General features: G+C 39.8%; 1 protein-coding gene across 1 annotated transcript; it reads left to right on the top strand.

Moving 5' to 3' along the window:
• Positions 1-351: 351 nt before the first annotated feature.
• Positions 352-4,301, top strand: LOC148427606 (neuropeptides B/W receptor type 2-like). Its single transcript, XM_088408041.1, has one exon. It carries the CDS (start codon positions 368-370, stop codon positions 1,385-1,387), a length of 1,020 nt encoding a protein of 339 aa, XP_088264167.1. The 5' UTR covers positions 352-367; the 3' UTR covers positions 1,388-4,301.
• The last annotated feature ends 19,694 nt before the right edge of the window (positions 4,302-23,995 follow it).

Raw genomic sequence — 23,995 nt, forward strand, 5'->3', positions numbered from 1 at the left:
GGAAGGAGTGGGGGGCACATATCAGAGGAACACTGTACAGGCTTTGGAGAAACATATCCAAGGGACGGAAGACATACAGGCAAAGGTGTTAAAAGAAAACAAGTGGATCATCATAATGGATCGCCAGTGAAGTGCATGCTGAGGAAAAACGATGGCACCTGTCTTTAGTTGAACTCTGAGAATTCCAATATCAGTTGCTCATTGTAGCTGTTTAATCAAGACTTTCACACAGATCTGACCTCACCTCACTCAGACCTGTTTGAAATTCATTTTGAACATCAAATTTCCGTGAAGACATACCTCCGGAATACCTCTCACACATCCTTCGTTATGTATCAGTAAGGACTCTTAGGCTCCTGTCCTAAACATGGAGAACGTGTCTGACCCCGGCGTTTTCGCGCCACCGCTCTGCGACGACTCGGTTGACTTCTACACTCTCTCCTCAGGCAACCGCACCAACCTGAACTGCACACCTCCATCCGAGTTCTACTTCTATGCTGATCTCTATGTCATCTTGCCCGTCATCTACTCAGTCATCTGTGCAGTGGGCCTGACTGGCAACACTGCCGTCATTTACGTGATCCTCAAAGCTCCCAAGATGAAGACGGTCACCAATATGTTCATCCTCAATCTGGCCATCGCCGACGACTTGTTCACGTTGGTGCTGCCGATCAGCATTGCCGAGCACCTGCTTCACTACTGGCCCTTCGGGGAGGTTCTGTGCAAAATCATCCTCAGCATCGACCATTATAACATCTTTTCCAGCATCTACTTCCTGACTGTGATGAGCGTGGACCGCTACCTGGTGGTCCTGGCCACAGTGAGGTCCAAGCGCATGCCGTACCGCACCTATCGGGCGGCCAAGATCATCTCCTTATGCGTATGGGTGCTTGTAATCCTCATCGTGATGCCGTTCAGCATTTTCGCCGGTGTCTTCATGGACCCCAGCGATGGCAGGAAAAGCTGCGTGCTCAGCTTCCCCGCACCCGAGAGCTCATGGTTCAAAGCCAGTCGGATCTACACCCTTATCCTGGGCTTCGCAATCCCGGTCTCAACTATTTGCATCTTGTACACCATGATGCTCTACAAGCTGAGGAACATGCGCCTCAACAGTAACGCCAAAGCGTTGGACAAAGCCAAGAAGAAGGTCACCATCATGGTCTTCATCGTCTTGGCCGTCTGCTTGTTCTGCTGGACGCCGTTCCACCTCAGCACGATTGTGGCCCTGACCACCGACCTCAGGACCACACCCTTGCTCATTGGGATCTCCTACTTCATCACCAGCCTCAGCTACGCCAACTCCTGCCTCAACCCATTTCTTTATGCCTTCCTAGATGACAGTTTTAGGAAGGCTTTCAAGAAGATGCTGGAATGTAGGCCTGCTTGAACACACAGTCTAGACGCATGAGTCCACGTGTACATTTGTTCAAGTTACACCGGTAAAAACAGTTTATACAATTCAACGTTTGCTTTAAGTGCGTTCGCTCACAAAATGATGCCCATTATATTTTGAGTTGCTTTATCCAAAGACCAGAGGCACCATCAGCAGTCAAGCCTTGGCATCAACTAAATATTTGAATAGGGAATATGTGGACCATATTTTCATTTTGTTGTTGCATGTAAATATGATACACACGGTGTTGTAACACAAACATTTTCAAAATGGGGGGCTTTCGGCCAAATCATGCCAAATCAAAGTGTTTATTGTCACATGCACAGTTTAGAAACAAGTTTCCCCCATACAATAAAATTCTCACTTTGCCATCCACACACATGTCGTGAAATAGGTAAGTTAAGAGAAACAGCAAGGTATAAACGACAAACAAGTAACAGAGTGTAGGTATGAACTGTAAGTGGGTAGATTATGTACAAATACCTACAATAATGAGCAGGATACTTACAGTAATGTGCATGTGTGCATGGTTGGTTAGTTACAGCAAGTGATGTGCTATAGGAGCAGTATAAATAGTGCAAAAATGGAGAAATAAGGAGCACAGTCGAGGCATAGTCACAGCTGAATGAGATGTATGAGAGTGATATCATCAGCTGTAATGTGCTATTAGTGGCTGTTGAGGAGTCTGATGGCAGATGGAAAGAAAGAGTTCCTGAGTCTACTAGTTCTGCATTTTACGCTTCGGTACCCCCGGCGTGGCGGGAGCAGGGTGAAAAGTCCATGTTGGGTGTGGGCGGGGTCCCGGGTAACGGATACAGCTCTCCTGCGGACTGGTAGATGCTTTTCAGGGAGGACAGTGGAGTTCTGCTGATCTTGGATGCTGTCTTGACCACTCTCTGCAGGTGTCTGCGGTCCATAGCCGTGGAGTTGCCGTACCACACAGTAGGGAGCTGGTTAGGATGGACTCAACAATGTAGCTGTAGAAGCTGCTGAGGACCCTTGGTGACATAGTAAACCTCCTCAGGCTCCAGATAAAGTGCAGGCTCTCCTGAGCCTTCTTCCCTAGCCGTGTGGTGTTTGGTGTCCAGGTGAGGTCCTCCCTGATGTGGGCACCTGGGTGGTAACCCTCTTCACTTCCCGACCTTGGATGGATGAGCAGTGACCGATGAGTCCTTCCTGTGTTGGGGGTGAGGTTGCTGTCCTCACACAACGCCACCAAACTTTCTTCTTAGCTTCTTAGCTGCTGGCCTTTCTCAGTCTGTACTTTGCAGCTTCGTACGATGTTTCGCTGCCAGATTTAAACACAGTGGAGTGAGCATACAGCGTAGCTGACTGTTGAGCAACGGTTTATGGTCAAGAAGCCATGCTGGTGGTATTTGGGGAGTACAGTCCTTACGACGCGCGCTGATGATGTCATGCAACTTGCTGAGTGCAGTTGTGAAGTTGGCTCTCACAGGAATGTAAAATGTGGCCAAAAACAGAGACGTAAACTCCCTTGGTAGGTAGCAGGGACAGCATTTAAGGATTAAAGCCTCCAAGTCAGGTGAACAGTACTTGTGGGCCTTTCGTATGTCAACACACCACATGTTGTTTACAAACATACTAACACCTCCCCCTGGAGCCTTACTGGCAGCTGCTGTTCTATCTCCGCGATGAATGGAGTGCATGTGTAGATGAACTGCAGAAAATTCTCTGAAAGACAAGTTTTGGTGAAAATTGGAGCACAGCGTTCTCTCATTTCCCTCTGTTGTGATCCTGGCTCTCAGCTCGTCGAGCTTGTTTTCCAGAGACTGCATAATGGCTAGTAAGAGACTGGGTAGCGGCGGTCAGCTAACGCGGGCTAATTGCTTAGCATCGAGGGCTCCCCTCATGCCCCTCTTCTGATGCCGCCTACTAAGCACTCTTCTCGGGTCCACCGGCTCTCTCGAGATCGGTGACCGCTGCAGTGATTATTAGAGTTTCAATATATGTGTTGTTTCTGTTGATTGCCAGGGAATATTCTTTGCAAGCTAAGTGTAAGCTTATCTATTGAAAAACCGTGTGCTCGTGTGTGTGCACGCTTTTGAGGGTGGGTGAAAATAAATGGGTCTCAAAAACAGGCACTGCAACAAAACTTTTGGAACCACTGTTTGAGTACTGATAAATGTGTTTTGTGAGACGGCTTAAAACATCATCACCAGGGTCAGGGGAGATGCAGCTGATTTAGAGGCAGAGGTGGGGTAGACCTTAAAATGGGCCCTCGCCAATCACAGGGGAATTCAGCATTGACTGCCAATTCACACTCGCGCACACATTCACTACTATGGGCAGTGGCATGTGAAAGGTAGACATACTATTCTCTAAAAACCTATGCAATCACATGAGAGAACATCAGAAATACGATTTACTTTGTGAAAAGTTTTTAAAGTACATGTTGTTTCACACCATTTTCATGCGAATCCATGGACAGTTAATTCAAACATTTGTTAGTGCTTAATCAGCATGGTTCGAACGCCTAAAGTAACGCGTTGCAAATCTACAGATAGAGGCCTGTTTATAAAGAAACTTGCTGGAAATCATTACACTTTCCCATCGTCCGTGATTGTTGGCCTACAAAAGCAAACGTGGGGAGACTGGAGGGCTACTTACTACCTGACCATGGGTTAGCCCAAATGTTGTACGTGTGTAAGCTTTGATTGCCCCCTGGCAGCTTTAGACTCTCATTACAACAGTCATGTCTTTTTATTGTCACAAAACAACTTGGGTTTTGCTTGTATCTGACTCAAGCTAAAATGTCTGTCTGTCTATCTATCTATCTATCTATCTATCTATCTATCTATCTATCTATCTATCTATCTATCTCTCTCTCTCTCTCTCTCTCTCTCTCTCTCTCTCTCTATATATATATATATATATATATATATATATATATATATATATATATATATATATATATATATATATATATATATATATATATATAGAATTTGAACAAAACACAATATACATTCAAAGAAACATTAATTGGCTTTTGTTATTTTATATGCAGTATACCGTGTTTATTTGATCCCACTAATATGCTGTATTGAGTTCAACATTACCTTAACAATTTGCCTTTACAGCAATTTTGTGCATCTAATTGGTGTAAAAGCATTATTTTTAAAATTCTACATTTGTAGAATTCTGAGCAGTTATTCTGAGCAATTTGTATTTTATGCTTTAATTAATGTGAATAATTATGCTCTTTAATGATCATATTGTCCCCTTACAAGGTGCGAATAGTGCTCCTTTGCTCCCAATTTAAAACACATTTCCCCTACACAAATGTAATTATAGTGAGCCTTATGTTTTCACATCGGATACAAATCACGTTTAATTCAAATTTGACATTTAACCAAACCTTTTGGACAACAGCACATTTTATTTAATTTACACCAAACACTTTTCCTCCACATTTTCAAAATGTACATCTCACTTTGCTCCACTTGTGAAGAATTTCTGATTGAGCTGATCCTGTTTTGATGTTAAAGGTTTCTCCTTTTGAGGTCGTATGTGGCAGCGTCTTCTGCGTGAAAAAATGAATGTGAGGCTTTGCAAAGCACTTTAGGCACCAATGGTGTAGATAAAATATATGAGCATATTTCATTTGCTAATTATTATAATACTTGGCATATCCTAATCATTAAATGTAGGCAATACTGTATGTACAGCAATTGTTGGTCTTATTGATAAAAATGGAATCTTTTGTCATTTGCCTTTGTTGTTGCTAATAAGGCAGAAAAGAGGAAGAAAAAACTAGGCTTTTCTAAAGGATTCTTTCATGTAGGTTTACTATTGTAAGATGAATGCAATGAATTTCTCACAGTCTGTGAAGTGTTTCGAAGGATGTATTCTACCGTTTAACTTTGTGAGTCAATGCCAGAGGGTTTGAATTCTTCAAGGTAACTGTTGATCCTTGTGATTTTAACTTGACTTCATTATTCAGCCAGTTTCTTCTTTGCAAAGCATTCATTCTTTCAACGTGCAATGAATTGATTTCATTTGTAAATGTGACCTTTCATTTATTGTATGAACACACTTAATGTGATTTGGGTTCAGTTCTGCGTAATGGCACGTGACTGCTTCGATGTTAAGTTTATGTATCACCTGTTAAGCAATCAAAACGGACCATTTGAATTTAGGCCCGCTGTATATTTATATTGTGACGGACAGTAGCCTAGTGGTCTAGGCATTTATTCACTTGCATGCCTGTCATTGTTTGTCATTTGGTGAAAGATGAAGGTGAGGCCATGGCCCAAATGAATGCTTGGGTCATTCCTAAGGTCATGCCCATCAGCACTGAGTCAAACAGTGGGAGAATGAATTAGTGACCCGCCAGTAAAAGGCCACAGTTTCAATCTCATTGGCTGGCTGCTGTTTCCTCTCAAATGATTGCCTCTCACATAAAAAAAAAAAAAAGTGCTTGATGAAAAAGTGCTTGTTCCTTGTTTTATGGAGTTTGTAATTGTATCACGTGTTTGTAATCTGCACACTGCAAACAATCAAATAAATGGAATTCAACTTCTAAATATATCAGTAAAGCTCTTCTCTAGTTGGTCATGAAGTGAAATTCCTTAACATAAATAATGCATAAAGTAAACCATCCATGAATTTCAGTGCAAAGTGGAGGTCCAACTTGGACTGGACGCCAGGAATCACAGGACCAGTGTAACCCAATGGATAATACGGTTTGTCGATCAACCTGAAATGCATTTTGAAGGAAACAAAGGAACGCAGATAAAAGTGCAGACAATCAAACACAAATGGTAAATATATTTGATTTATGATTGTGTCAAAAGCCAGATAAAAGCCAAAGTGATGATGTCTCAATGTATTCACTGTTTTCCTCGGTTCGAAATCTGGGTCCGTCTAATTTAACAAAGCCATCATTCACTTTTTGTGAATAGCAACAGGCAGATACACATGGTAATTGTGTCTTCTGCCATCTACTTATAACTAATTTATTAGTAGTAAATCAATACACATTTCCAGGCTAATGAAACAACATTTTGTAAAAAAATATATTTAAAGTTATTAGTGGCAAACCTGATGATCTCTCACAGGACAGTTGACATTTGGCAATACCAAAGATGGGACTAACTGCACGAAATTGTTGTAAAATTGCCAGTTTACATGAACTTGTAAATGGGAAACGACCGCATCTGTGTGGTCAAAAAGAGAAAAGGTGGGTGGATAAATGGTAGAAAAAGAGAGGGGGAGGACAGACAAGACAGGTGGTGTCAACCAGCAGTGGACACTGTGCGCGTGTGAGTGTTTTAAGTGTGTGTAAGCGCTTTACTTTATTATATAACAGAAAGAAAGAAAGAAAGAAAGAAAGAAAGAAAGAAAGAAAGAAAGAAAGAAAGAAAGAAAGAAAGAAAGAAAGAAAGAAAGAAAGAAAGAAAGAAAGAAAGAAAGAAAGAAAGAAAGAAAGAAAGAAAGAAAGAAAGAAAAGGTTTGCAGGTTTAGGCCACTAAGGGGCGGTATGAGCATATGATTGCTGGGTGTATTCATGGGTGAAATGTCTGAGTCCAAATTTGTTTCACGTCAACAATAATGTTGCCGGTTCCAATCTTAAATGCAATATGGGTAATCTACAATTACATGTTGAACTGAATTAATAATATAATAAAATTTCCAATTAGAACAAAATTGGGGTAGTATAGAAAAGAATACATATATTGTCATTGCACATAGGTTAACTACGAAATTGGGATCACTGCTCCGATTGGTGGATATTAATAACGTGAACAATAAATAGAATGCAGACTACATTAGCTGAGGACAAGTTAAGGGTGCAACCCGCCTGCAACCCGCCTGCTGCCCAAAGACAGTTATTTGGCAAACGTACCAGCAAGCCCGAGATGCCGAGGACAAGCGGTTAAAGGGGGGAGGGGGTCGTATATAGCAATAAAACTAGACAGAGGTGTCCAAATCACATGTTTTGCATCACGGTTAAAGCCAGGCTCACCAGATTTTGAGATAGTGCCAATCTGATTCCTTGGCAATGATTTCAGAGAAAGAAAAATAAAATGTGCAGAGAAAAAAATTCATTCTTTTTTTTTTTTTTGGGGGGGGGGGGGGGGGGGGGGGTGTTAAGAGTTTGGTATTTTATGGGTGCCAAAACAAAGAAAATAGATTTTTGGGCATCTCCAAATTTGGATGTGACAAAATCCAAGAAGAAATAAAGAAAACTTGATTCAGATCATAATGGAGGTCCTTGAGCAATATTTGAAGAGGATCTGTCTGACATTTGCGTGTCCTCCCTGCAGCTGCTGAGCGGCTCTCTGAGTGATGAAGAGATTAAACCGTTATCAGGTAAATGAGTTTGACCCACGCTTTGTTGATCACCAGCCAAAATGGCGTCTGCCGGTCTCGTCTGTGTTCCAGCCACCCTACTCTTCACCATAAGTGACTTGTGAGATTAGAACGAGTATGTGTAACGCATTTCTTCCTGGCTCCATCGAGGCCACATGGAAAAATGTAAATATGAAGCAAACACTTGTCTATTCAACATATGGTCAACTGGAATGGTATTTCATACTTAGTCTCCAAGCACGAAGGCTGTTTTAAAATTAAATAAATACATAAAATCAATAAACACCAGTAAACATAAATACTAAACGTATAAGTACTTTATTCACTCATTTGAAAGGAAACTTGATGAACATTGGTACTTAAAAATTGGTCCCTTAAAATGTTCCCTCATGAAAACTGCTGTAGTAATGTAATAAATTGCATAACCTCTTATTTTTTGGTCAGAATAATTTCACATCTCAGCCTGTTTATGTCATTGAGCGAAGGGGGATTGCGTGACTAAAAATCAATTGCCCAGCTTCAGACTGGATACAGTATTGGTTACAGTAATTTGTTTCCTTTCGTTTAAAAATGCCCAAATCTCTGGCGTTTCAGTCTCTCACCACTAATGATATTCTTCTAATTCTGAAGTCTTTCAAAAAAATCACACTTGTTGTTTTTGTGTTGAAAAAAAATTGCTTTAATAGCTTGGAAAAAAAAAATCAACATGTTTTCCTTTTATTTTACATGGACTAAATCAATAAATCTATATTAGTTTTTCTATGTTACCGTATTGTCAGTTTAGAATGAAGGAATGGAAATTAATAACCTAGCCAGAGCCAGATTGATAATGTGAATCCCTCTAAGGAGTACTCTACGTTAATATTAATCTGGGACTGCTTCGATGTGACCTGAAGGGGAAAGGCAGACCTTTCATTACAATACTTCCAGCTGATTGGTTGATGTGGTAACTTGTTCGAAAATAACTAGACTTTTGCTTTGTTCAATCACAGCAACAGATCCAAATATCCCCAACAGCATGCGCCATGTTTTGACCAGCTCAGTATTGTTGTCTCTATGATTGCTGTCAAGTCAAAGTGTTTATTATCATGTAGATGGACACATGGTGAAACTTTAATATTGATGTAAAATGCGTTGTTGGTATTTGAATCGATTGAATGGTGCACTGAAAAAAGCGTGTTCAGCAGACGCCAATAGACTTCGGTTGAAATGCAAAATGAATTCACGAACTCTCAAAAACTCTTACATATCAGAAAACAAATGCCGAAAAACTGAAACAAATTTACATTTCCGAAAAAGCATGACTAAAAGCCGAAACACATTTACAGTCCAGGAAAAACATTTACAAAAGCCAAAACAAATTACAATAAGGGTATGGACCATATTGCCGATCGAAAGGTGGAGCCCAGAAGTCGTGACATACAGTAATAGAGAGAGCGATGTTTTGAGCTCCTGGACAAAGGGAGAATTTTTCGCCTGGCTTGGTTCGCTGCAGATTCCCTGCGGGAATCTTCTGCTAAAGATTACAACACTCATTGACGTGTGTCACAAATACACCATTTGTGGGTGAGCGCCATTATCACAAAGATCAATTTTATGCTTTATGTTACATGTGGGATGAAAATACTGTAGTCATATATCAACACCGTTTGAACATGTCTGGGTTGGTATGATGCGTATTAACAATTCCGTATATGGTATTTCTGTGAAACTTTGTCATCTTTGTAGATAAAACGAAGAGGACGGCCAGAGAACACCGGAAGACTTTGGTGCCTTCTCCCCCCTTTGCAAAAGATTGTTCTTTGCCTTTTCACCGGTCTTTTTTATTGATAACTCTGACAAAGATGATGTTTTCATATTTGTACAGGTTCAAGTGGGAAACACAGGGAATGTGCATGTAAATTTTGGTGGTGATTGGTCATAGTTTTCAAACATTTAATGACACTTGTCTAAGCATAATCAGGGCTACTTAAACCCACATATTCTCCCCCACTTCGAGTGTACACCACACGGCCTGTGTGTTTTGTTTCTATTGTTGGGTGTTGTGGGTTGGTGTTCGGGTTTTTCTGTTTTGTTGTAACTTTCAAGTTGTGGGTTTTTGGTTCACGTGCCTTTTTCCTTGTCTCGTCTGTCCCCATTAGTGTGTTTTGCTTCCACCTGTTTGTGTCTACCTGCCCACTGTGTGTCAACCAATCAGCTTCCCTTGTTATTACTGTCCTGCTGTTGCATGTTATTTTATAAGCGTTGAGTCTATATAGTTTGTTTTCAGTTAGTTGTCGGGTCATTGTCTCTGTATGTTGATCTATGAGTTTTACTGCCTCCTTGCCGTAGTCCCATGGTCTGTTAGTTTCAAGTTTTATTTGTTACTTTCTATAATGTTTTGTTCTGTTTTTGAGCAAACTGAGCTCTCTGCTGCCCTATCGGTCCAGAACCTTGCGCGCATATCTCTTCATGCTGAGCCAGGGTGGTTTTACGAATTTTCAAGCATGCCAAGCCGCTAGGTGGCAGTAGTGTCGCCAGATTCTCTCCAATCAGAATAAAACCTCCGTCTGTTAAAGTCACAAGCGTTGGCGTCTTGAGAGAGATATAGAATAGAATGATGATATAAATCTCCGGGTTATGGTTGGTACACATAAATGCGGATCTGGAGAATTTGGCAACCTTTTTTTTTCATTGAAAACAAACAAATAAACAAACAAAAACCAGACCTGTAAAGCAAATAGGGTTAACCGGATTTATTTGCCATCCGTTTGCAAGCACCCTGGCTTCACATTGACTGTGTCCTAAATTTTGGTAGACTCAATGCAGGCAGCCCTTCGGCAGCAACAAGCTCTACTTGCCATGGCAGTCCATTTACAGTAGTTCTTAAGTAAAATCTTTTTTTTTTTATTAGCAAGATCATTCAGGAACAAAAAAGACGTTATAAACAATATTGAGAGAAAATTGCAACACATTACTGAGAGCTGCTGACTGTCCACTGCCCATTTTTGAGTCCTACAAGATGTTTTGTGTCCAGTGAAAAGAATAATTGAATAATCTTAATTAGAGGATGTGCAAAAAGCTGGATTTTCTCACAGCTAAACAAATATTCATTGTATTCACCTCCAATAAACTACAGGCTTATATTTGAGGTTTCCATGATGACAAATGCCTACTCATTAGAACTCACATCCCAGCTGACTAAAGTGGTTCCGACCGTGACCCAGGAAGAGAGCGTGCCTCACTTGTATCTAACTCAATAAACTTGAGGGGGAGCAGGTGTGCCAGCTGGCGGCTGCATAGCGGGATAGCACGAAGGCACCAATTGCCTCCTCAAAGCCCCTAGTTATACCATATTCATTTCCGTTTGCTTTTTAATAGGACATGCCAAAACTACCATTTTACTGTTTTGTCGGATCAGCAAGCAACAAAGGACAAATCTATGCCATACGTAGTTGTGAACAGACAATTCACAAAAGACTGCTGCTAGCTATGCCGCGCACCCAAATCTTAAACCAAAAGAGCTCTCAGACCTATCAATACATTGCAGGTTTGATAAGGAAGTCTTGATACCACAGTGACATGCCAAAGAACATGTGGCACAATTTGATGATTTGATCAGTGGGTAGATGTTCAATATCAGTAGCATTTACCTGTATGTATAGGATATGAAAACTGGCAGGGGGGCATCTTTCATTTTTTTTTGCTGGGCCGACAGTCGTCGGTGCCCCCGCCCCCTTTCTGTCATAGATGGCCCACCACTTAGCGAGTTCACGTTATAGTCAACGGAAGCAAGCAACACCACGGCACCTGGCAAAACAGTTAGCTCGTAAAAGGGGCGAGCTGGACCGACGGACATCTGTCGGAATATCTACACTCGTGATTAAAACGACGGAAGAAACACAGCCGTTCCGACATTTTTATTCCACCTTTTTTCTCGTTCCTGTCACTCGTCAGTCCATTGGCAAAACAGGTCTTCGTTGGTGACGAAGAGTCCAGAGAGCTTCACAAGCTTTCGGTTACACGCATGCTTCTTAAGTGTAAAGAAATGACATGCAAGTATAAGTTCTAAAAGCTTGAAAAGGATTTGTTGAGAATTATAAATCTTAGATCTGTGAAATGCAACAGACATATGGTTGCTCTGGTTGCTTGGGTAATGACCCTTTTCTCTTGATGAGCAAAGTGCCTTTTTGCACATGCCTTGTACCCTTTTACTCGTGGGAAAACATTGAGACCATGTGACAAAAAAAATGGGCAGTATGAATTATGCAAAGAGATCGAGGTGAAATTCGACGCCGATTAGAAATCCTCAGTGGTACTTGGAATCAGAAGATGAACTATGCAAAAAAAAGGAATATATGAAAACGCTGTGAAGAGCTTTAGCCTGATGAATAGGAGCCACCAGAGTCTTCAAGTATGGTAAATAAAAAAGAATGGAAGCAAGCTGGATGAGAAATACTCAGCCTTTAGGAAGTAATTCAAAACTGGGCATCACAACAAGAACAGTGATGGAAAGGCAATTAGGATCCTCAGTTCAACAGAATCCTAAACATTGTCAAAAATTCATTGAATACGAGGTGATGGATGATTTCCTTTTTCATTCTTCCAATTATAGCAATGAACATCAGCATACACGCCAGTAACGGCCATGGTTGATAATAATGTCGAAAGACCCTCTTTTTGGCATTATTTGGTATACAGTAGTAACTCCATGCAGTTGCAGTTTCTGCCACTAAAACACGTGTTGCTTCAGCAATGCTGTTGCAAAGCTATCAACTGTTGAATTGTCAATAACAGCAGCAATAATTTTAATAAGCAGGTTGGTTTCCAGTTGTCACTGCCTCATATGGTCGAACCCTCGTAAAGTTCACCACAAATGAAGCACACTCCAACACAGTACACCTTTGAATTTTGATGCAATTGTAAGAAAAAAAAATACTTGCAATCAGTAAATATGACAATAGCAAACATCAGTATTCTTGAGATCTGAGGAAAAAAATGGGAAAGAATATTTGTAAATTCACCGTCTGACGAGACTCACACAGACACACACATCCACACACACACAAAGAAGACCATTCTTTCAATACTCACTGTTTCACTCAAGACACCCAAGGGAAACAGTTGCAATGTGACTAGAGATGAGACTTTGAGTACCCAAGGTAGAAAAGTGCTATATAAGTGAAAGTCAATTTACCATTTACAAGGACTGGAAATCTATGCACCAATGTGAATGAAGAAAATTGAGTGTCGTAAGAGAACTTAGTGTTCTCTCAAGGACTAAAAGACGCTTCATTAAAAACAAATAATAATAAATGAATAAATAAATAAAAACAGTCCGTGCAAAATAAGCAACAAATAATTGAACGACTAATTCATTAGCATTACATTACCTCTGTTTTGTATTCAAATTTTCAACATATTTCACTAAAATGTACATTACATAAACTGGAATAACAATTACAAAGCACATTTAAGTTAACTTTAAGTGTAAGTACAAACGTTCAGCATGACAAAAAAAAATGGTGGACTGACAATGACATGGGGGGGGGCTCACCGATTACTGACAAATGCCCACCTCTGCTTATTTATATACAAGTAGTAGATGAACAAAAATCATCTTTGTGTTTGTTGCTTGTGAAACTATTTCCCAGTTTGTAGGCTACTCCTTGGTTGATGGAGGATGATGACCAGCTGGATTGTGCCATAATGACTAACATTATAAAGGAGACATTATGTCATAACCCCGGCACAAACTATTTGTGTGTTTTCATGAATAAATAAAATAATAAATGCCCATGACAAAATACTCTAGGGATTTCACACTCATCTCAAAGTTGTTCAAATTGGAAGAGGTGCTCACACCTTGAAAAAAGGACTAGCATTTTGCATAGGAAACAGCCAGACCTATGTACCTATCACTCACTCTGTTGTCATTCCACTCTGCACTTGGCAGCTTCTCCAAGGACACAGAAGGGTTCACGGTGTTGTATTGTGGGTCAGAGTGCAGCCAGTCAGAGGCTAATATGTTCTGACAGAACCAAAATTGAGTCCACTGGTGTTTTATTGCTCAATGTTGCAGGCACTCCTTCACCCTACTCCTACACCCACTCCTTCAATATCCATTTTTTTTTAACTAAAGATGTGACTTTTGACTCATCAGAATACTTTGAAAGTATGTATTATAAATATGTACCTATATTTATTCATCACGTACATGTTGAGCACTACTATATTCACACCATTTTACTGGTGTCTTCAAAAAGAGACCCCGCAATGTTTATTCACCAGCCATATACTATTTAGACATAACAGTAGCGGTATAGGTCATGTGGTAAAGTGAAGGTTGTGCATTTCCCTTGATAAACTTGTAAAAGTTACTATAATCCTCTCCTTGACCAATGTACTTTGAATTTCTGACTGAAAAACACTTTAATGTGTTTTCCAAGGAAAACTCTATAACTCTATAACGCTATATTTTAAGTGTTCCATAAACAATGAGTTACAGAATATGATCAACCGTCCACTTACGTCTGGCAGTTTTTAAGGTAACTGCCGTCAAGCCAGACGAGAACAATGTATGCTTCCTTGAATAAAGGGTCACTCTTCGTCTCAAAGGATCTCAGTGTGGCCTTTGATACAGTAAATCATAATATATTGTTGAAAAGACTGGAAACTTGCAGAGGACGAAAAGGATTAGTCCTAACAGAACATTCTTCAGAACTCTTCTGTTGGCTATTCTGGCAATGCAGAGTGCACGCACTTACACTATCTCAGAGATAACACCATATATTTTGTTTTCTGCTATAGTTTAAGTGCAAAACGGCTGCCAAATCCCAGCACTTTCAGCTCACGGACCCCTGTGGTATATTGCAAAATATGAGACTCTCTCTGGGAGTATAAACTATATGGACAGCTTGGGTGACAACTATGGACCATTTGTTAAAAAAAAAAAAAAAGGCAGACATGTCGAAAAAGAGTTCTTAAGACACTTTCATAAGATTTGCTCTCCACCTTATTCCCGACGACTCTCATGGGGAAACAATATTGTGTACGACTTCCGGTTTTCAACCTCCAGTAGTCAATTTCTTTTGGTTACAAGAGGTTTGGTTTCGTTTCAAGATGAGGCTGACAGGCACGGGATTTTCTTTATTACAAAAGGTATACATCAATCTTCAGATGCTTTTGAAGCACGCATAACAACAAAGTGTTGCTTTTGATGTGCCGTTCATGTGGCTTTTGTGTTTGATTCCGGATTCTTTTGGATAATATCAGTGCCCCTCTCAGTTCACAACAAGGAATAGAGTGGCTCTCAACATTGACCGGATTCACAGATGTTTTTGTATCGCTGTGTATCACTGTGCATGTTGTAAGCATCAATCAATGTGGAAAGATGGATGTCATGATGAGTGGTCCTAGTACACCCACTTTGTGCAGCATGAGCGTGCTTCACTGTGAGGGTTGTTGGTGGTTCGTACAGCACTGCAGCTGACGCAATGTAATTGCTTGTTTGACTCACCTTTCAAAATGGGTTTCACACACACATATTTGTGTCAGCACAAAACCAATATATATAGTATGAGAAGGTTTACATCTTAACTTTGAACTCTAGGAATATTACATGTGTACTGATTGATAACGCTGACATAGATGATGTTTTCATATTTGTACAGGTTCAAGTGGAAAACACAGGGAACGTGCATGTCCAATGATCAATTCTTCCATTTTTGTGCAGCATGGCCTTATTAAGGGTGCGGGTGAGCTGGAAACTATAGCCTAGATGAATTCAGCCAAAGACTCACATTCACACCTTTGTTAAATATAAATAGAAACTATCTTGAATGAACCTGACCTAGCATACATACGGTTGGTGTTCGAGTGGACTCTAGAGCAGAGGTGTCAAACTTATTTTTGTCATGGGCCACATCATTAAGGTTTAGCTCGGAAAGTCGTCGTGACTATGAACCAAAAATAAATGATGCTGCGGGCTGGATCAGCCTGCTGGCCTTGAGTTTGACATGTGTGGTCGAAAATAAAAGTTTTGAAGCGTTGCTCCAATGTAATTTACCCAGTGTCCCTCAATTTCTCAGGGGGATGCAGTTTTGCCAAATTTTCCTCCGAGGAAATTTAGTTCAAGGTCTCTAAAATGTGCTCATACTTACTTGACATTTGCGGCACACAATGTAGACATCGACTCAATGAATTACAGCGTTCCAAGTCAATTGAAACACTCGCTAAATAAGGACTGATTTGAAGTCTGGTTGGATAAGAGCCGTTATGCAGTAGTACACCCGACACATTAGGTCCACAACTATGGAGTGTTATTGAGTGTGGTAGATTTATTTTTTTTAAGATCACTTGGAGAGATGTGGAGGCAATAGAAGAGTACGTCCGTGACAAAAATGAGGAGGAGAACCGGAGGATGGAGATGAGACAGGATGACGGGGTGAACGGAGCAGAAAGAGGGCAAAAAGAGGATGCCAAGATGAGGGGAAGAAGACAGATGCATCAAGAGGTGTGACAGGAGGAGTTTAGTGGAGAGTAACAGCTGTATCAATTTAGGAGACGCATCATGAAAGAATGCGGGCTAGGAAGAAATCTCCCAAGCAGAAAACGAAGGAAAGGAAATGAACAAATGCAAATGAAGAGGTTATATGATGAGAGCTGTGGGAAATAAATTGAAGGAGTTGTATGAGATGGCGTTTGAGATGGCTGGGTGCATAGGGGGCACACTATAAAATAGTGCTTCTCAGCCGTCAAAAATCCTGAGAACTGAAAGTCGTGCCTTTAAGAATGGACACACATTATTTGTCAAAGCCTTGAAAACAGTGCACAGTTCATGTAATTCCTATTCATTCATCAATATTGCAGACCTCTTGAAAAGTCTTTATTTTGAGAGTATTGAGATGAAGGGTGGCAAGGAAAGTGAACAAAGCATCCTCTCTGTAAAGCTAGTTGATGTTGGATTTGTGTGAAAGAACATTTCTTCAGGCAATCCAAGTACAATAATCAGTGTTAGCAACATAAGTGAACCGTAAAATGTAATGACATAACTCAAAGGTCAGTTTCCTCACTGTGTTTGGTTTGAAACAAAAAAAAAAATCATTTTTAAGGCCACGCTTTATTCTGAGTAGCAAAGGTCAAAGCAGTGTTGGGCAGAGTGTAATGAAATCCAATTTAAACTGGACTTTGATTTAAAAGATGTGAGTACATCAACTTAAAATGAATCAAAACTGATGTTTTGAAATCCTTAAATTGTATTTGCACTGCTAATGCTGCGTTACTTCGTATGATAGTGAGCTAATATACTTTAAACAGTCAATGCAGCCAGTCGGTGAGTAGAGTTTGCTTTCTGCATGACTTTCCTTTCTCCATTCAACGATTTTCCTGTAAAAGATAGAACATTTTTTTTCAGTAAAAAAAAATAAAAATAAATAACAACAGTTATCTGCAACTGAGGCAATGCAAGATGGCTGCCGTCTCCCTTCAGCACGAGAGTCAATTAGCAATCCTGGTTATTATATACAGTGGGCCCCCGTTTGACAAAATTAATTCGTCCCGCGGTTGGGGTCGTAAGGCGACTTCACCGTATGGTGGGCAATCCAAACCTATGTTAAATAGCTAATACGTTTAGAACCCCAGGTAAAAACATCAAAATTGTACATACATATTAAAAATCGGTACCAAAATAGTATAGTAAGTGCTACGTATATATAATATACATGTAAACAATCAGAAAACATCATAAATAAAAAATATAGAAAGGATTTATTTACTTTTGAGTAGCTATCGCTATGCCCATATTCCCTAGTAAGGGTAGCCTTAGCCAGACTAGCTTCGCATTTCTTGATTATCTCCAGCATCGCCTCCACATAAATCATCTTCTTACTTCTCTCTTTAACGTCACCAGAAATCTTGGGACAATATGATTTTTTATCCAGCTGTGATTGATGGACAATTGGTTAGAAAATATTCTGTCTGCACATTCACAATTCCTGCTGCCCACGATAACAGCAATTATTAACAAATCCGTCTTACAAACGTAATATCTAAAGATGTAAAACTAACCACTGCTGTTCTTCTCATGTTTGATAAACATTGGCATGTGCTGAAGCATTCCATTTTTTTGTTCATTCCCTCCAGTATTTTGCATTTTAGAATGTTGCCCCTTTGGTAATTGCAACCCTGTATGCAGCCAGTTATTAAGTAAGCACCCACATCTGTTTGTGCCCATTTTTGTCAATGTTTATCCTGCGTAAATCAAATGACAGGACTAAAAAACAAAACAACAAACTGTTATGTGCAGAGACAATTGTTTATACTCCGCATAACACTGCGAAGCAAAGCAGTGGCATTATCCATAAAAATGTTCCTGTCTCACTATCCACACGACAAGAAAGTACAGTCCCATCCCAAAACGTAATTATGAATGCATTTCACCATTTACATTCACAAATTGGTTTGACCTTTCCTGTAAGAGACTGTGGATATAACGTGTGTTCAGTGTGTTTGTGTATGTGCGAGTGCGTGTGCGCACACGTGTGCATGTGCGGCCGTGCGTCTGTGTCTGTAGGGGGAACTGTGCATGCAAGAATAAGTAAATGTCGTGCGTATCGGAAGACCTTCCTTTCTGTCACCACTTAGGTGACAAGAAGTGACACGCACATGCTCGGTTGTCCAATTGTTCGCCAAAACGGGGCGACGGTGAGCGCGGTCTTGCCCTCCAGGGCAATGTTTTGACAAGGGAGGATGAGCCAGCTAACCAGTGCATGCCGACAGGCTCTGTTGACAGATGCACACGAGTGTCAACCACTTCCTGGAAAACTTTCACTCCCAACTTCCTTTGAATTACATTGAGTTGATATGCTGTATTGAAAAAATGGCTGCGTGTGTGTTTTCATGTTTGAAAATGTAAACAAGAAAGTCAAGTGTCTAATCAATAGTCCTTGTTTGCGAATGGACATCCATAGTCTGCAATACTGCCCAAGGGCACAGGGGAGGAACCTACTCCAGCAGACTTTGGGTTAGGATGGGATGGATGACCGATCACCTGTCAATCACAGGACTAACTCATATCGAGATACACGATGTTTACATGGAACAATTAAATCTTTGGCCTACAGCCATGTATGTGTCGTCATGAAAAACAATGACTATTTTAGTCTTCTCAAAGCTGTTAATGTACATGTTTTACTACACATTGAACAACCTATGGTATGAGACTAGATCAATCTCAAAGATAATTTAGTTTTTAAAGGGGGGTAAAGTCAAAAACTTCATTTACGATAAAACGTTCTATACCTCCCCACTAGTCAAAAATGGGATTCTCTTTCAAATTGGGTATATGGAATATTAATAAAGCAGCAACAGCCACCCGTTCTTGTCTATTTGGTATTTCGGGGGGGCAGCCATTTTGCCATTTGTTGTTGACCAAAAATGATATTTCATTGGTAGTTTTTCCAATGAAAGCTTACATGTTTTCTGAGTTTGGTCATGTGAAGCTCACAAGCTGGGACAGAACTGAGGGTGTTATATACTTTTTAAACATTCGCATGGTGGTCACATGTTGTTTAAGACAGGCTTATTTTATTTACCATCACAACAGACTGTTACGCTTGACAAATTTTAAACGCTCACCTCTCATGTCGCGCTCAATTAGACTCCCTGAATATTTTTACCTTCATCTCTGTGGGCCATGTTTAGAAAACAAATATGAATTTGAATGGTGGCATTTGCTAATTAGGTCACCCTCGGGAGCAGCAAGGAGTCTTGTGGAGGTGTGATGATAGGGCGTTTGAGATACGCATAGAGAAATCGGATCTTATCTTTAGCGCTAAGGAAAATTACACACCACACAAGTGTTATTCCATCCGTTCCTTTTTTTTAGTTGCTCATCCTCACTCGAGTCGTTGGCTCGTTGGTGCTGATCCCAGCTGCCCACGCGATGTATGCATGTATTGCTCAAAAATGAGGGAAGTGGAACACTTTAGGTAGTTCAAACAGATTTCAAGCCAACGACTTTGTACTCGTTGGACTAAATTGCTGTGCCAACTGAGTTGTGGCTGCACTGTGCTGGAAAGGAAACAAACAAACAATCACAAATTACACAATGAATGAATGAATGTACACTATGTATGTACGTATGTATGTGTGTATGCGTGTATGTGTGTATGTTAGTGTGTAGGTGTGTCGTCGCGTGTGTCTTTATGCAGCCTTTGTATTTTACTGCTAATTTCAGTGAGAGGTGCTGGGTCACATGACCAAGCATGCAGTAAATTGTGCTCCGGTGTCTTGCTGTTTTCTGTGCAGTATGTCGACCTGAATATCGAATGAGGGCAATTGAAAGTAAACACGCACACACACGCGCACACACTCTGGGTGAATGACAAGCAGTAAAAATGCATGTGTGCTGCCCAGTAATTCACATTGATGGATGAGTAATCAACTAATGATGCTAGAGCGGAAACGCAATCGTACCAAAAGGGAACACAAAGCAAGAAAGATGTAAGGAGTCCGGGTAAAAAGAACAGAAGATGATCGTACAAGCGATACATGTTTGATACATTTTCAACAACTTTGTCTCTTGTTCAGCACCTTGTGTCTGGTTATTATTCTATATCATGTTTAGGGTTTTCTGTAACTGTAATTGCATACATTTTTTTTATTGCAACTGAATTACTTTAACTAATTATGATGATTATTATATATAAAATAATACACCATCATAATAATGTACATAAATTCCATTACCACAAAAGCCTACTCTTCAACACCCTGAATACTATAGTTTACAGGCCACAGTTTTTATACATTTTATCATGTTGTATCAACAATAAAAAAACAAAAAAAATCAATGTTGCAATGGATGATTCCATACAGCGATACACATGAAATATTTCACGAAAGTACGCTTTTCAGGCTTCATGAGACCACGATTGATTTACTTTTCTACATTACCGTAGATGAACATGTGAATGGATTTTTGGATAAACTGTTCATTTTGAGGAACAGAATCTACATTTATGTATATGTGGTTTAATATCAGATTGTAATAGAGACATTTGTTTAATAACACTCAATAACAAAACCTAATTTTGTGAAGTGTCTGCTGTGCTGTAAAATCGCTATTTTATTTTGCTGAACCGCAAATGTGTTTATCACTGATAGCATAATTAAGAATACAAGACTTAATTTAAAAATCTGGACACGGAATGATTTAGACAAACAACACTGCTTCCTTGATTGAGTCTGCCTTAATTATTAAAGTAATAATTACTTGCAGTGGATTTTCCTCAATCTCATAAATGTTTAAAGTATCATGTTCCATTAAGGCTACCCTTATGAAGGATTTATGAAATGGTTATTAATAATGATGTCAATACCTGATTAAAATGTGTTAGGGTGCTGCAGCAGATAGAAAAAATAAAACTGACCTACTGCTGCCCAAGTGGTTACTTCTATGTCCATTAAAAGTAATAGTATCTCATGAATTGTTGATAATAAGCACTGCAGCAGCAACAGCCTCAACAAGCTAACATATCATTTATGATGGCTCCAAATATGTTATATAGTTGATTGATTCATTAATAATCTATTCTTAAACGATTTACAAAACAAACATTTCACACGTTATCGATGCTGAAAAGTCCCATAAAAAAAGTGTCAACTAGCCATAGACATGAACTGGTACACAATTTCTTCCTGGCTGCTACCAGAGAAGGGCTAGTTAACAGTATTGCTTGTTGTTTTTTCATCATAGTTACTATCGTTTGCCCAGAATAGGTGTGTCGCACGCCGTCTCACCAAACTGCTCGGTATAGCCTCTCTAAATCCAACTCTGTTAATCATTCATGGTCGGCATTGTGTTTAACCCCTGTGCAGTATCATGTCCAATCCTTTGATCTTTACATCAAAAGCATTTGATTTCAAAGGAAAAGCATTAAAAGAAGACACTCGGGAGATGGAATTTTACCTAGATGATGATAACATGTAAAAGTTCACCATACCATGACCACTTTTAGTTATCACACTACCAGGAGTGTGCCATTCCTTTGCTAAAATACACAGAGAATAATGTGGAACATAATGACCCAAAAGTTCTACATTAAACACTGCACAAGGGTTTAACATTTTGTATTTTTCTTTTTTTCTCCCACTTTGTGATGAAAAATATATATATATATATTTCCACTGTTCTTGTGTATGTGTTCGTATGTGTGTGTATGTGCCTAATGACGGCGGACGACGACACTCCTTGGCGCTGTGATGGAAATGACTGAAATGTCTGTCACATTCAAACAGTCACAACAACAAATTGATGTTCTTGGTCTGAGTCAATCTAAATTTGTCCCTTGCTTTTAGCCTTGATGACGTGCAAACTCACACTGACGCAAACAACACAACAAAAGAAAATATCAAAAAGTGCAAGAAATGTTAGCGAAATTTGTCATAATATACAATGAATGACACACCAGATGGTTTGTTTGACAAATGCTTCCAGCCCAGAGCTGAAAAAAAAAAAAGCCAGGCACTTTCAAAACCACCCAGAAGCTGATTTTGCTTTGTTGTCATTGCCATCGTTCTCTATTTCGAAGCCGGCTTGCATCTAATCTGTGTTTAATATACTACACCATTCATGTAATTTTATCAAACTAAGAAAACAAACAAAATAATATTCCATATGTTTCATTTGATTTTGCTTCTTTTTTCTAATCTGTTGTGTACTTTTTTTTTGTACCTCATTCTTCTGAAACACTAGACCAGGGGTGTCAAACTCATTTTTATCGTGGGCCACATTTTAGTTATAGTTTCTGTATGAGGGCCGAAATGACAGTGAAGTCAAATCAATGTTAAAGTTTGTCACGCACGTAGTTTTAAAGGTAAAAACTGTTCGAAGGAGAGATTGGGACGAAAAAATGCTTGTTGTGTCCTCAAAAACCGTTTTAAAGTTGAAGATAAATGTAATGTTTTAGTTAATCTTCAAGTCATAATTGGTATTTTGCAGGTCACATAAAATGATGTGGCAGGCCGGATTTGCCCCCCCCCCCCCCCCCCCCCCCCCCCCCCCCGGCCTTGAGTTTGACAACTGAGGTTGACAGCAAACCAAATTGTGGTTTGCTGGAAAGCACAGGTGTTGAAGCACAAGTTGAAGACATTTTGCAAGTTTGTAACTAGAAATTTGAAGAGAAATCATTATGTCCCAGGCCACAAAATATGAAGTGGGGCCGGATCTGGCCCCCGGGCCTTGAGTTTGACACGGTGCTCTAGTCTTTTCCCTTTGGGTATAAAAAAAAAAAAAAAAAATGCACGTGGCTGGTGACATTGAGTTTTGGCTCACCTCACCAAGAGTCACTTAAGATTAGTTTCTCAGTCTGTTAGGAGCAACATTTTACTCATGTTCAGGGCTGGACTGTCGTTGTAATCCTTTTTTGTGAGGAAATTGGGGAGGACATTTAATGCTTGTGTGTGCATTTGTGTACCTTTGTTGAAGCTGTGCACTTAATCACAGCTGCAGGAGGGTTCCAGCAGGCAGGTTTGAGCGGCCTTCCTTCTGCTCGAGACAAAACAATAACAAGACAGTTCTTCTCTCACAGCATACCACCAACATACCAAAGCAGTTATATTTTGTAGCAAATTCATAGTTACACTAAAAATTATATTCCTAACCACAATCATTCACACAGCAAAGCATTTCTTCATTGCGAGCAGTTATATTTTGTAGAAAATGTATAATCACTCGATTTACAATTATTCTAACAAATGGACACCTCTTTCTACCTGCAGTTGAGTAAATAAAAGCCACTGACCACTCTGGGAAAATACAGTATTGTAAATAGTCCCACAGATGGACTAGTTCTTACCATAATTAGAATTTGAAAAATTGGACCGATTCACCAGCTGAGGCTCACTCAGGTACATTCTTATAATTTTTCATCAGTTTCCATTATAGGAGTATGAATGAGTATTTTTTTTTTCCTTTTAATAGAGGTTTAAACCTTTTCCAATTAGTCCAAGACAAATGAGACAAAGTGTAGTGCTTTACCCCGACTGCCAATCTCGCTAATACTGATCATTGTCTCTGGTTGTTGCCATAGCAACACACTACCCCCATGAGACAATGGCAGTTAGTACTAAATTGACAACACTCACAGAGGGCTTCGGCAGTACCACTCTTATTTGATGTTGTTGCTCTTCTTCCTTTGAAAGAAAAAAAGAACCTAACCTGACACCAGTGGGGTGCTTGACAAATCCATGTAGGACAAAATTGAGAGATGTCGTTTGCAAAAG

This window comes from Hippichthys cyanospilos, chromosome 2 (assembly GCF_059441005.1).
Source record: "Hippichthys cyanospilos isolate Australia breed blue-spotted pipefish chromosome 2, RoL_Hcya_1.0, whole genome shotgun sequence".
Taxonomy (NCBI): Eukaryota; Metazoa; Chordata; class Actinopteri; order Syngnathiformes; family Syngnathidae; genus Hippichthys; species Hippichthys cyanospilos.